Source organism: Trachemys scripta, chromosome 3, assembly GCF_013100865.1.
Source record: "Trachemys scripta elegans isolate TJP31775 chromosome 3, CAS_Tse_1.0, whole genome shotgun sequence".
NCBI lineage: Eukaryota > Metazoa > Chordata > Testudines > Emydidae > Trachemys > Trachemys scripta.
This window is the reverse complement of record NC_048300.1, coordinates 55,085,278-55,100,243: the sequence shown is the minus strand read 5'-3', so window position 1 is coordinate 55,100,243 and position 14,966 is coordinate 55,085,278. Positions and strand designations below refer to the sequence as shown.

At 38.8% G+C, this 14,966-nt stretch overlaps 1 protein-coding gene across 2 annotated transcripts in view; it reads right to left on the bottom strand.

The window, feature by feature from the left end:
* The window catches only part of RBKS (ribokinase), a 101,021-nt gene that overhangs the window by 26,345 nt on the left and 59,710 nt on the right, over nt 1-14,966 (bottom strand). For both annotated transcript variants that reach the window (XM_034764781.1, XM_034764782.1), the window contains 2 exons: nt 12,496-12,587; nt 377-565 (listed from right to left, as the gene is read on the bottom strand). In XM_034764781.1, coding sequence (XP_034620672.1) covers nt 377-565; nt 12,496-12,587 — 281 coding nt within the window. The remainder of the gene's footprint in view (nt 1-376; nt 566-12,495; nt 12,588-14,966) is intronic.

Genomic DNA, 14,966 nt, shown 5'->3' with positions numbered 1-14,966 from the left:
ACTAACTGCAGAGTCATTTCAGCTCTGGAGATGATGAATTAGATGACTGTGCAAAGGTGACAACTATAGGGCTGCTGATGCTACGGGCTTCATCCGTAATGGACAGAGTGAGAGAGAAAAATGTACCAACTCCAGTGACAAAGGAAAATGAAGATATCATCAGTGTATATAATAACTTTAGCATATCTACAGCACAGCCTATAAAACTTGAGTGAACTGGCATTTGATATATAACAGGCTGGAAGCAACGTATCAGTTTCACATAATAAATTAGCCTTTGTGCTAGTGCCCAGGGATTTAATTGATTACTCACTGCTATGCTTTAGTGCTTAAGTAGTCTTTTCCAAGGCAAGACAGTTAAACCACAAAAACATACCGTAGTGTCCACAGCCCTGACCTTCCCAGCAGGAACATGCTTTGGAATAGGCTCATCCACTGATATCATCACACAGCCTTCTGCTCCCAGAGTAACAATTACTAGTTTGCAGCCTCTTTCTAATAGCATGAGCCCCACCTTCCCAGCATCTTCAGGGCTGCCCACTGGGATGCCTGTTAAAATTTCTGCCTGGAAAATAATCCAAACAAATCAAAATCAGAACCAGATAGCACTAATTTATCAGAAAATGGTTGAACGTTAAAATAACATTTAATTCTTTTTAATTTAGCTAGATGAACCACATATTTTATCTTTCCTAACAATATTCAGAGTTGTGTTTACTGAGGGATTTTTTCAAATAACTGACTGGGTCGAATTACTGAACCTGCGGTGAATTTGTCCTGTTATGTGTATGTCAGTGGCTTATGACAATGGCATGTGCATTTCAGTGTAATCACGCATGTAATACAGACAAACACACAGGTTTGGATGAGAGCTCTTTGGTGTAGAGTTGATATAAAATTGAACTATAAATAAACACATGTATGCGCACACATACACACACAATCAAACAAGCAATGTTTTTATTGCAGGACCATCTTGAAATCATTTCCCCCACTCCCATGCAATGTACTGAAACACTCTCAAGCCTTGATTCATATTGGTGTGTGTCTTCTACAATTTAATATCCCTTCATGCACGCTATATTACATTATCCTCCTTCAAATCCCTCCATAACTCACTTCCATTGTAATACCCAGCTGATCATGGCTGGGCAGGTGGTGATCTGTGGCTACTGCTTTCCAGAAGTAACTTGTTCGTTAACACCTGCTCATCACGGTTAACTCCTTCCCCCATATGTTGGTTTCATCCATCTGTTGCATCGTCTCATAAATCAAGACCATTTACTTTTTGAGGCAGGGACTGTGTTTGTAAGTCAGGGCTACCCAGTCCTTAGCATAATGGGCTCTGATCCCTGATCAAGGCTATGAGTCATTACCAAAAATACAGTAATAACAGACTTTGAAAACTTTCTATGAATAAAATTAGGATTAATACTAAGGCTGTGGAAGTAGGTCTGGGTGAAATCCAGCTCCCACTGAAGTCAATGGAACACTTCAGCCCTGTCTCTCAGTGTCTGTCACTGTTGTTCCCTGGTTCTCTGTCTGCCCCAGAACTCCTGAGCAGGATAACCTGCCACCAAGACCTCCCCCTCTGGCCTTAATAGGCCTATATGCCCTGATACGCTGCCCCACTGAGTTTATAATACAGTTAATGAGATTCTTAATGGGGTTTATTTTGTATATATGCTTAGGATCAAATCCTGCAGCCCTTACTCAGGCAAATCACCCACTGATTTCAACGGGGTTTGGTTCTGTAGACGTTTTCAGATAAGCACATTTTATAAGTGGGGGGGGGCAAGTGTGGTAACAAATTTTCACAATTCAAAGTGTTTTTTGGCCACACTTAGAAGCTATCCAGTGGGACAAGAATGTAATACGTTTTAGATTGAGAAAAAGGTTCCTACACCTAGCATGGGTTCTGTTTGGTGGATTAATGTCAACACACTGCTCAGGGCCCTCCAGAAATGGAGAATATTTAAGTAAATTAAATCCATACAATTTTTTAAAGCTAAAATTCAAATTATCTGCAAATAAGCTAATTAAAAATCAGCATAAAATGTCACATAGTACTTCACAAAACTTGGCAACTATGCCTCTTCTGTGACACTTGTAAGAAACTAGCCAGCCAATAATAGCTGAGTAGAGGGGGAAGTTAGGGATAGTGAATAATTGTTTTTTATTAAAGTATATTTATTTTTATTGTATCAACATAGCCCTTTGTATTTTGCTTGTGTAGATTGTAAGATCTTTGGAACAGGGACTATGTTTTCCTTCGTGTGCACAGTGCTTTGCACATTGTAGGTGCCACTGCAATAAAAATAAATACAATCATAACAACAACTGTACCAATACAACTGTGCCACTGTAAGCTTGTAAGTGCAGACATGGCCTAAGTGACTTTGGAATTTGCTCCACCACAAAGGCCAGATTTGTTAACTTTCCAGGCATGCTATTTTTTCAGGCCTTTGGGAAAGGAGTGGGTTTGATTTGGGTAGGAAGACAGTCAGTTCGATTTGGGTTTAATTGGGCTGAGTTTTATTCATTTTTGCTGTTGTTTGGCCAGTGATGTAACGATGGGAATTTCCTAAGACCGTGAACAACATGAATACATCACTTCAGTTTGTATGAATAATGGTCATTTTACATTTTAAAAAGTGTCCAAAAAATCTTGAGGTTGGCTCTATAGAAATCAAAGCAAAGAGAAAATTGATGATGTCCTTTCTAAAGCAAAGCTCTCATTCCATCTGTTTAGGTTTTTATGTTGTGACCATCTTCTGGCACCTAAGTCAAGCAGACTTTTGCCTGAGTAAAAAGAGAAGGATTTTCTCCATTGTTTTGTGATTGGTGTTTTTTTGGTTTAACGGAAATTCTTCCACTTCATCCGCTTTGTTGATTACGTCCATACAAAAAATATTTCTTAAAAGAGATTCTTAAGCAGATAGCTTTGCTGCTACATATGTATGAAGATAGCACTCCAGCTGTTTGTAACTCATCTCCAGCAGGATGGTGAAACTAGAACACACTGGAACAAGCTAGGAGCCATTTTCCCACAGAAATGGCAGAAACCAGACTGATATTTTGTGCCAATAGTTAGAATTTTACAGTAAATGTCAACTGATGTTAAATATAAATCTGCTGTGCTGGGTTATAAATTTCCTCCCACCAATAAAATCTCATTTAAAAAAATACTGTGCTACAATTGAAGGAAATAACTAATGGTTGTCTTAAAAAAAAACCAACACTGTACAATAACAATACCAGACGCCCAAGATGGACTTTTTAATAGCTTTTGATTGAACTCTATACAGCAGCATATAAAGGAGTCTACTTTTATCTGATCAAATCTCACAAAACTCTTACTGAGAGACAAATTATATAAGGGTAAGTCCCACAAAACTGTCAATAAAATAAGTTCAAAACAAACATTTAGATCATGAAGCTACTATCTTATTCCAAATATGAGGGTAAACACAACAATAAGGTTGAAGAGCCAAGAACTCAAACATCAGGAAAAAAGCAGCGTTAAGGTTGGCTGCTCAACCTAAACTATGCTCCCTTGTTCTTATGCCTTAAAATATGGTCTTTATATTTGTTAAATAGTGCAATTTAGAATTCCATAAAAAGAATTTAAATCAAAATTAAGGCTACATACAATTTTTATGATAAACATGCTTTATTTTAAAATATTTATTTTAATGTCAACAATATAAAGCACATTATGTATATCTATCTAATTTAGTTTTCTACTATAGGGCTGAAATATATCATATTTTAAAGAGAAGAATACAAATATAACATCCATCGATAATAAGAATATCATTGTGACATTTGTGAATCTATTGCATCCATTATAAAAAAGTATATACAAGCTGCAACATAGATGCTAACTTGTAGAAAAAGATAACATCATCTGAGCAACAGTATGTGATCATGTTACGAAAGGCTATGTTCAACCTCACTTTTCATTTTCTATCTTTTGAGTGCTTAACTATGTAAACATAAGTTTATGTAATTGTATGGCATTATATTATATATGGCATTATTTGACAAATATATAATTAAAGACAGACTATATTTTAAGTCATAAACAAAAAGAGGCAAAACTAAGGCTGAGTGTTCAGTTTTACATTTGTTTTTCTTGACACCCAAGTGCTTGGATTCCCCAAACATAACATTATATTAAATATAGTATTTGGGGCATGGAATTGTCTTGATTTGTTTTGTTTTGAAAGAGGAAGATACATTTTAACTATTCAAATTGTGGAGCTTGTAATTTAATTGATCAGGAGCTATTTGGCTTGATGCCTCCATAAACCAGTCACGCTTAGCCACGCCTTCCTAGTCATGCCAGATTTTGGGGTCTCTCTGACTCATCCAGAAATTTCCAGGGCCTGATCATGAGCTGGTGTAAATTGCTGTAGTAACAAGGAGTGTAAACTCTTTGGGGAAGGGACCATCTTTTTGTTCTGTGTTTGTACAGCACCTAGCACAATGGCCTACTGAGTCCATGACTGGGATTCTGAGGTGCTGTTGCAATAAAATAATAATGGAACTGTGCTGAGTTACACCAGCCGAGGATATGATCGGCAGTTCTTAAGATTGTCCCAGTTCAAGATACGTGTCAATTTTAAATATTCAGCGTTAGAAACCTGCTGAACCAATTAGTTTCAAACTTGACTTGAACCTTAAATTGTACTGAGAACTACATCACAAAGTCTCGATTGTATGAATTCTTACAGATGAGTAATCCCACTGAAGTCACTGAGACTCTGCTCATGAGTGAAGGATTGTAAAAGCAGGCCACAAGTCAGGTTAGTTATTTGTAGTTTTAATTGTTTCAAATTACCAAATTTCTAATCAGAATGGAGGAAAAACACTTCTCATGCTAGAATAATTCAAAAAAGGCTGACTTGCTTTAGCTAAAAGCTCTTTCTCCCTTCTGCACCCGCAACACTGTCCAAAGACTCACATATTTCGTTTAAAGACTAAATATGGAAAAATGTCATTCCAAAAGTTATAAACAACTGATAAAGTGGGTTTAGAATGAGGTTGGAATTCAAACCTAACTATATTGTGAAATGCCCACACCCTCTATAAATAATGCAGCAACAGTAATTTCCCAACGTATTAACTCAGCAAATGCCAGATCATGCAAAGCTCAAAAGGGTGTTAAGCATGTGGGACAGATTATTGCTTTATGTGTCTGATATAATATCAGTTATCTATTGCTTAGTAAAACTTCTCCCTATTGAATAAATCTCTATATTATAAAGCACTATTTTGATTCCCAATCCATGACAGACATATTGCCATAAACTCATTATACTGCATCATTGACTCTGATATATTATGAGTGATAATGAATAAACTCTTGATTCCAGACATTAATTATTCCTTTAGAAGCTATTTAGCTTTCACTAACACAATAATATGGAGAAATCAATGTGATAATATAACTGTATAACATTTTTCATGAATTTTTAATGACAGGTTTTTTATGGTAGGTCTCTCTCTTATGTAAACTGTTTTTTATTTTTATATAGTGCCTTTCACAGGCATTTCACAGTGCTCTGCAAATATTAACTAATTAATCTTTGCTTGACCTCTGATAGCTAGGTCATTATTATTCTACTTATTTCATAGATGGGGAAAGCAAGGGCCAGAAAGATTAAGAGACTCACCCAAGACTGCACAAGTCACTAGCAGAGCTAGGATTACAACTCATATGAGTCATGAATCAGACCTTTTCCCCAACATGTAAGCAACTTTGCTTCTTCTGAAAAACTTTTCGATACCCCTTCTACAGAATCAGATGACTCTTTAAGTATAATTAGGGTCAGACTTGAATCTCAGATGCGTGGGATGTATTGCTACCTATCCTTCAAGGCGAGGCCACAATACACACAAATACCTCGGGTGGTTGTTTTTATTATTTGTATTGTGGTAGCACTTAGAGGCCAGAGCCTCCTTGTGCTATGCTCTGTACTAACATAACAAAGAGATGGTCGTTGCCCTTGAGGAAGTCAACTTGTACATGTCCGTTTTCTCAAAATTTAAAAAGATGAAATGTTAGAAAAGGTCGCTCTTGTTTTCACTAAGATGAAACTTGATACATTTATTCTGCATTTCTTTCATTAGAAGAATTAGGAGAATGGAGAGCTAGCACATTCCTGCAGAAACCTCAGGGATTAAGCTACGTTACATCTGGTGTACAGAGAATTAACAAACCAGTTTCAACAAGCTTGATCTTTCTGGGAAAAGAGGGGGGGGGGGAAACTAAAATACAAGCTAAGCAAAGAAAGAACTGATAACCTTGCAAGATTTATTTTGAGTATTTTGCTCATAAACCACGTAGAAAGAACTGTCAGATGTAAAAAATATTACTGAAGCAAGCAAGAGTAAAAAGAACAGCTTGTGAAAACCCTTCTAGACAAACTAATGGTAGATGTTCCACTGATAGCATAACTTTGTTTGTTTCTTTCCAGCACCTACGTCCATAAGGAACAAGATATGCTGTTATACTATATCCTGCATGCAAAAGCATTAATATCTAAAGTGTTTAATGAATGACAGACATTAAGGTGTGAAATTATATTAGATACACGCATTAGGGATATCACGTGGTAAAGTTTGCAACTACACCTGACACCTCCAAGCCTTTGATATTTTGTGAGGGAAGAGGCTGAAAGACTTCACATTCAAGACTGCTGACCTATGAAAAGGTAAACAATAGAACATTCCTGATTCAATCACATGACTGTTTTCAGACAATCCTGAGCTGTTTTTTCTTTAGTTATGTAACAATCTGAATTATAGTATGGCTCTTGCCACTGAATGCTGGATGCCATAATCTAATTGGCTGTTTCATCATTTCTGCTGATATCGTACTCCTGTGTATACTAACATGAGGTTAATAGCTTCCTATTAATATACCTAGAAAACTTTAATACCTGTAGATGTATGTTGATGAGTACTAACATTAAGGAAATTTTGGCAAGTTGTGTCAAAAATATTTGAAAAAACATATATATACAAAAACTTAATTTGGCCTTGAACATGTACCTCAGCAGATGTGTCTATGTTACATGGAATATCCTGGAAACAGTTGAACTGGATCTCTGTACATCTGTTAATTGCTAAAAGAATTATTCTTACACACTAGAAGGACAAGGATGAGAAGCAGTTTGTTACAGACATAGTAAAGACAGCTTTATTAATGTTATTATTTGTATTATAGTAGCCCTTAGGAACACCAATCAAGGATCAGAGCCCCTCAAGGAGTGGAATACCAGCCATGGGATTTAGCCAGACAAAGGTCATTCAAGATTTAGGGCATGGCTACACTTGCAGATGTAGAGCGCTGTGAGTTAAACCCGCCTTCGTACAGTGCAGTAGGGAAAGTGCTGCAGTCTGTCCACACTGACAGCTTCAAACGCACTGGCATGGCCACATTTATGGCACTTGCAGCGGCATTGGGAGCGGTGCATTATGGGCAGCTATCCCAGCATGCAAGTGACTGCAACTGTGCTTTTCAAATGGGGTGTGGTGGGGTTGGGTGGAGTGTGACAGGGAGTGTGTTGTTTGTATGTGGGGGGAGAGAGAGAGTGGGTTTTGGGGGGGCTGTGTCAGCATGCTGAGAGTGTGTCAGCATGCTGTCTTGTAAATTCAGACCCCCCTTTCTCCCCCACCTCTCTCTCTCACTCACTCAAAGCAAACAATAAATGTTTGCTTTTCTCTGAGCTGATAAGCAGCCGGCTTCTCCAAACGGAGCTTTGAAAGGGCATTTCTGCATTCCTGCAGCTGATTTCACAACAATGACAAGAGTGGCCACTTGACTTAAGGGGATTACGGGATGTTTCCAGAGGCTGATCACAATGCAGTAACGCAATACCTCGTTCACACTGGTGCCGTGGCGCTCCAGCGGGGCGCAGCAAACATTATTCCACTCGCCAAGGTGGAGTACCAGCAGCGCTGTAGCTGCAGAGTCAGAGCGCTCTACGTGCCTTGCCAGTGTGGACGGGGAATGAGCTAGGGCGCCCGAGGTTGCTTTATTGTGCTGTAACTCGCAAGTGTAGCCAAGGCCTTAGTGAAAGTAGTTTCAGTGGAGTGGAGAGGGTGGAAACTTTACTGAATGGGGTCAATAATGTAGCTGGAAGATTGGAACTTAAGGCAGCAATTGTAGATGGCACATCCAATAAGCTTGGTGAGGAAGGGGAGAATAGAGATATGGCAGTAGATGGAGAGGCAGGAGGGGTCAAGATTGGGTTGAATGGAGGACAGGTAGTATGATTTTGAAAGAAAATGGATGACATACCTAAGATATATACAAGAAACAACAGCAGAGTTGTAGTTTGCCAAAATGTGTACATTCAAAATGAGAAAGAAGATAAAGAAACGTAATAGTTAAAGACCATGGGATAGAGAGTTTGTTTTCTATTCTCTCTTTAGTGGGATTCCTACATATTAAACTGTTATTGCTACATGATAGGTGGAACTTATAGTGACACCTATACTTAATGTTGCCAGACACTTCCCATTATAAATTACTTATTTAAATTACTGTTTAAGTTACTTATAACTTTGCCAAACTTTAACCATTTGGGCTGAAATTTTCCATGCCAGTGTCTACCTCAGGTTGAATTTTTGAGGAAATTTCAGCTAAAATTTCAGCTGTTTCTGTAAACAAGGGCAGGGAAAAACTGGTTGTTTTGCCATGTTATTATTTATTTTTTTAACAACAAATTCATTGAGAATCTCTAGCATCTCAATGCTACATATCAAATGAGGAGGATAAAAAGAACTGTTGAATAACTTTGTTGTTGTTGTCCTTTATGATCAAAGATAACATTGATGATGGTATTATCTCTTGTGAGTACAATTGTGGCTAAAAAGTCCGATGTGTGGGTGGCTGTCCTTTCCACATTGAGTGCATATGTAGCTCGATTCCAAGGAAGGGATTACAGTCTATGCCCACGGAATCTTATGCTGTTTACGACTCAGCCTTTGTGCCTCAAGAGCCATATGGTAATTAATCTCGAACTAACTCCATCACTGACTGCTGCTTGCCAGAGTGATCTGTCTGTTGCTGACAACTCCCAGCTGTCAACGTCAATGTTGCATTGCTTCAAGTTATGCTTCATTGTGTCCTTGAAGTGTTTCTTCTGGTCGCCTTGTATGCAGTTACCCACTTTCAGTTCACCATACAGCAACTGCTTTGGCATTCTGGTGTCATCCATCCTCAACACATGACCAGCCCAACGTAACTGTGATGTGATGAGCAATCCTTGTAGAATGGCTGCGTTCCAGAACCTCGTTATTGCTAACTTTATCCTGCCATTTGATGTGGAGTATGGCACACAGATGTTGTAAATGGAACTTATCTAGAAGCTTGATGTGATGCCTGTAGCAGGTCCAGGTTTCACACTCATACAACAAATTGGACAGCACAACCACTTTATAAACTTTTAGCTCGGTTTGAAGCCTAATACAATGTTGTTGCCAGACTCTGCCTGATAGTCTGCCAAATGATGACGTGACTTTGTTATGATTTGTTCATTGAATGAGGCAGAGGCCCTGTCAAAAATCTAGTACGTAATCATGTCATTAGACTGTATCATAATACACATGCGGGCCAAACTAACATTGCACTGGCAACCTTAATTCCGGCATTTTCTAACTTTTGAGTGCTCAATTTTGCAACATTAACATTCTTTTAACCTAGTTTTGTTGGATGTAACACAATCTACGTGATACTATATATACCTTACAGAAAGAAAAAGAGACAGATATATACTATGCTGGCATTGGATGAATTGGGATTTGCACTGAAGCTAAGCATTTCTCATTAGTGTTATCTTCAAACAGAAGTTTCTGAAAGGAACTATTGAGCCACATTTTTTGAATTACATCAGTGAAAATCTGTAGTAACTCCATTGAAGCCAACAGATTTATATTAGTGTAATTGATCATTTGCACCACTGTCCCAATTACAACACGAAAGCTGTGAAATATGTAATTGGTATATACTTCCATTACGTGACATATTTTCGTACACGATGGTCCTGGTAGAGCTACATGTACATAAATTTACCTACCAAAATCGTCAAATGCATATATTAAAAGTGATTTGAAATTTAAGGAAGTCATAACAGGAAACTGAAAACATGTGGAACATGGATGTATAACAAGTGCTAAATAAAAACATACTGATATAAAATACCTTTTACATTTCTGACATGAGAAAAACAAATGCTTCGACTGCTTCTGTTTTCTTAACAAAAGAAGAAAACTCTGACAGAAGCTCACCCCGAAAAGCAATTCTAACAATGACAAATTGGCATGCATGGATGGGATGAAGGAAGATATAGATGATTACTATACTTCTGGTAAGGAAATGGATTTCATTGTAAAGTGCAAAAGGTTACTGTTATAAATATTAAGTTGCAAAGAAAAACTATCTACCTGTAATTCTCATTCTCAGAAAGTGCTTTAACGGGGCATCACTCTTGGGTCTGCACTCCAGAATGTCACAGGCAGGAACTTCCATAAAATGAGTATTTTAAAATGAATAAACCTCCTGACCAGCAGAAGTTGTGTGCCTATACTTGCTGAGAGGATAGTGTGATCCCTACTGTCTCCAACAAGTAGTTCCTTTTTTAAGCAAACTGTAGAAAGCATAAAGAATGCAAATTGAACCCCCAACTCTGCAGGCAATGTGTGTGAGAGAGTGGGGATCTGTTATAATTATACACCTGTGTTTCTTCTTCTCAGAAAGGAAGTAATTTTCTTTTCTCCAAGTGGTGGTAATAATATACCTTTACTCTAGCAGACTAAAAATCTCAAGGGATGTCTCTATGAAAGCTGAAGTTGTAGCAATAAATTGTAACATAGGGGAAACAGCAACATTCATGTTGGAAGTAGCAGTGAGAAAAAAATATCAGGGATAGAACAGTAATAAAGAAATAAGTTTTTGTATTTAACAAGTAGGGAATAAAATCCCACAGCCAAACAAGTAAACAGTGACAACCAGGGGAAAAAAAACCTGAAGTGAACTAGAGGAGTGGGAGAGTTGGGCTGCTCTCAGCTACAAAATAGGTCCTGTAGCACTATTAGGCAACTCTTGGATTTATGACCTTACGGAGAGCCAGGCAGTAAAGCTTTCAGAGAACTCCAAGTGTCTACCCTGCAAATCGCCCGGAAAGGAATGATTAGAGGCTGGCTCTGAACATTCTCCATCATGTAGCTGAGTTGTGATGGCTATTAGATTTGTCTGAGCCACAAGAGACATCATTGCCAGTTGAGCTGGAAAATCAGCCCCTAGACTTTTGATGAGCCACAATGACTGACCTTGCAGGAAAGGGCTGACTACTTTGCAGATGTCAAAATGCTGTGATGGGGGCTAACTTAACAGACCTGCACCAAAATGGGTACTGCTGACACAATTTTGATGGCCATTTGGGTCACTTAGAACTTGTCCACTGATGTCTTATGGGCCATCATGTCATTGGTTTTAGCAGAAATTTCAGAATAGGCTAACTGAGTCTTGACGTACAACCTTCAGCCAGGGACGTTGGGATGGTGATCCCACAGCAAGCTGAGTCATGGTTTCTCCTAAACCCTATGTCATGTTCACCGGGGATCTCTTACAACCATATTCAAGGTATGGCTTTTACCTGCTGGTTGCTCCTCACACAGTCTGATAAATAAAGGAGAAAACCATAGCAACAGTAACAATAATATAGAGCAGCAAATTCAAACAAGGGCCTCGTGGGACACTCAGACCAACTTGTTTCCTGTGATACACACAATCATTTGTTTTTGGATAAATATTATCCTGACAATGGCAGAGAAAAGGGATGGGGAGAAGAGAGAAAGTCTTGGAAATTGACAAACTGGAAAAACGGAGGGCTCCGCTGTTGTACACTGGTAGCAGCAGCCCATAAAAGTCACTCGGTTATGTGCACTGAAACGGTAACTAACAGGTAGGGACATACGGAGCTGCTTGAACCCTCTCAGTGGCAGCATACACACAAACACCTTCTCTGGCAAGGCAGGTTAAGAGCATCACAATGCTATATCTAATGACATTCCCATTATTCACACAGAGGGAAGACAAGGCTGGGAGTGAAAATCTATTTTAAAATGTACCATTTAGAGCAAAACACATTTTAAGAGTGTCTCATTTATGGATCTCGTGTTCACTCATCCACTTCCCTCTTAGTAACCCACCTTATGGCCAAGAAGGGTTGGCCTCAGTTCTCTTGGGAGCCCGTTAATTCTACTTCAAGTGCCATCTAGAAGGGTTATTCAACAGTGAAGCAAAGTATTCCTCCTTCCTCACTGGCCTCGGGGCCAAGCCTGCTGCCTCCCCAGTGTTTGACAGAGAAGTCTCAGGAACATGGCTTGATTCCCCCTATGATGTACTGCTGGGGACGGAGTCCCTTTTAAGTTTCACTGTCCACGTCAGTGTTCTCTAACATGACAGCTAGCCATTACCTCACTTTCGTTGCAACAGAAGATGTCGGAATGGGTGTAAAATTGTGGATCTAGTTCAGCATGAGCTGGAGCAGGATTAAATAAGGTCTTCACTGCAACAGAATGGAAAAAGTTGTCTAAATCAATGGCATTTTTGCATAATACATTTACAAACCACTGCCTGGAACCCCAAACTCCCTATTGGGGCTAATACATTTCAGCTCCTCGTCTTCTCCCCACAGATATGCAAACTACTCGCAGACATACAAAACCCAGAAAACCCCTGTTTTTTCATTTTACAAAGTATTTAACCATTTTCTTAATTGTAGTACAGAAAAATATATACCCCTCCCCAAATTGATATTCATTCATCTGCTTGTAGGGGGAAATGAGAGGAGAGCAATAGGCAAGATTCAAACTGTATTCAAATGTTTTTTTTAACTAAAAAAAATTCTAAATTTAGATATCTAATATAAATCATTTCATTTGTGGAGTGTCTTCCCTCTGAGCATTTACTAACATGAGCTTTACTAACACTGATTTAGCCTCAGAACTTCCTGGGAGGAAGGTAAGCATTGTAATCTTCATTTTACACATGAGGAAACTGGGACACAGAGTGATGAAGGCTTTGTCTAGACTACAATTTTAAAGTGTTAGGAGCTGTTAGCTAACGTTCCAACACTAGTATAGCTGGTGGAGATGATATCTTGGTTAAAACCTGTCAAAGTGTGTTAGCTAATACCACCTAACAACTTGCCTTTAAATTTACTATAGATAAAGCCTCAGGCCTCATCTACACTAGAAAAGGTTTGCCATATCAGTAGAGTGTAAGTGACTTACCCAATGTAACACAGAAATCTATGAATTCCTTGCTCTGCCAATCTCCTGGTTAGTACATCTGTTCCTTATCTATAAGACCATCCTTTCTTCATATGAAACATAATCTCTTAGATTAGAAATTTACTTATATTCAGTGACAAAAGTTTTCAAACTTGCAAGTCTGGCTCTTAAATCTATATTTAGGCACCTGCGCATAAGCAGCCTGAATTTCAGACATGCCAGCACTTATGAATCCCATTTATTTGAACAGAAGCCTCAGGTGATCAGAAACTTCAGGAATATGAATAAATAGGAATATAGAAGCTGAACTTTAGACACTCAGATTTGAAAATTTAGGCCAGTGACTACTTTTCAACTTCACAATTCCTCTCTATCTTCTTATCATTTGAAAATGCTATTGCAGACAAAACAACTACATTACAAGAACATTACTGAAGTTGCAAAATCAAGCACTCAGAAGTTAGGAAATGCTAGAAGTAGGCTTGCCTGTGCAGCCTTAATTCAGCCCCCTTGTGCATCTGATTTATGATACAGTCTAATTATATGATTACATCACATTTTTTCATAGTTTTTCTTCACTTTGAGTGCTTGTCTTTGCCACCTTAATAATGTTCTATCAACATCGTGTTTTTGTATGTAATTTCCTAGTATTTTTTTAAAAAGCAAAATGAAAACAGAAATGCCATCATCTGGCATCATATTGATATACTCATGTAGATCATCAGCAGGACTGGAACTTTTAGATCCACTGCACAGACATCTGCCATTTGAGCTGACAGAGTAATTAATAGCAGTAGTACTTTGTTATCCTTTATGTGGACCAGCACTAAAGGGGGATGGGACACTTTGCCAGTGAGTTTCACAGATATTCGCTGACAGCAGAGGAATGTAAGACTCAGGAATCATGGGTTCCATTCCAGGCTCTGGATGGAGTGTGTCTAGTGGGCACAGACTCTTCTGCCCATTCCCTGCAAGCTTAATCCCTTATCCCTAGTCCTGTCTCTTCTTCACCCCTCACTGCTCTATTTCAGTCCTGTTCTCCTTACCTAGCTGGAGTCAATCTCCATTCCTCAGCCTTTTCATCTCAGTCCTAGACTCTTTGTCCACCCATTTCTAGACTCACTCCTACGAACTTCCTGTCCTAATCTTTCTCTCACCATTCCCAATCTTCACCACCCCCTGTGCTCTCAGTCCCAGTGTGCTTGCCCAGCCCTGGCCTAGAGCAACCAGGAACAGGAATTATAAGGAAAGTCTTGCAAACCCCCAGCTGGATACATTTCCATCCATAGAGAACTGCATCACAATTCTCCTCCAACACAGCATTAATGGGCCTGATATTATTAACCTCCATTTTATTTTGTCCATCATCTCCAAGGCACTTTGGGATCCTCACAAACTTTTCAAGCATGGGAAGAACTGCACTCACCACTGAAATGGAGCCACCTCTGGGAAGGGACATGGCAGCAGTGTAACAGCACACAGCAACATTACACAGCAGTTAAAAGGAGGAATACAGTGTTCAAGTCAAACTTCCAGGGAAATTCATGTACACTCGATATAGTTCCTCAAGATGGAGTCTAACTAGGATAGATCAGAGGCTAACACCCTTGCTTTTGTACAAACTGTCATGGAGTCTTTAATGACCAGAGACA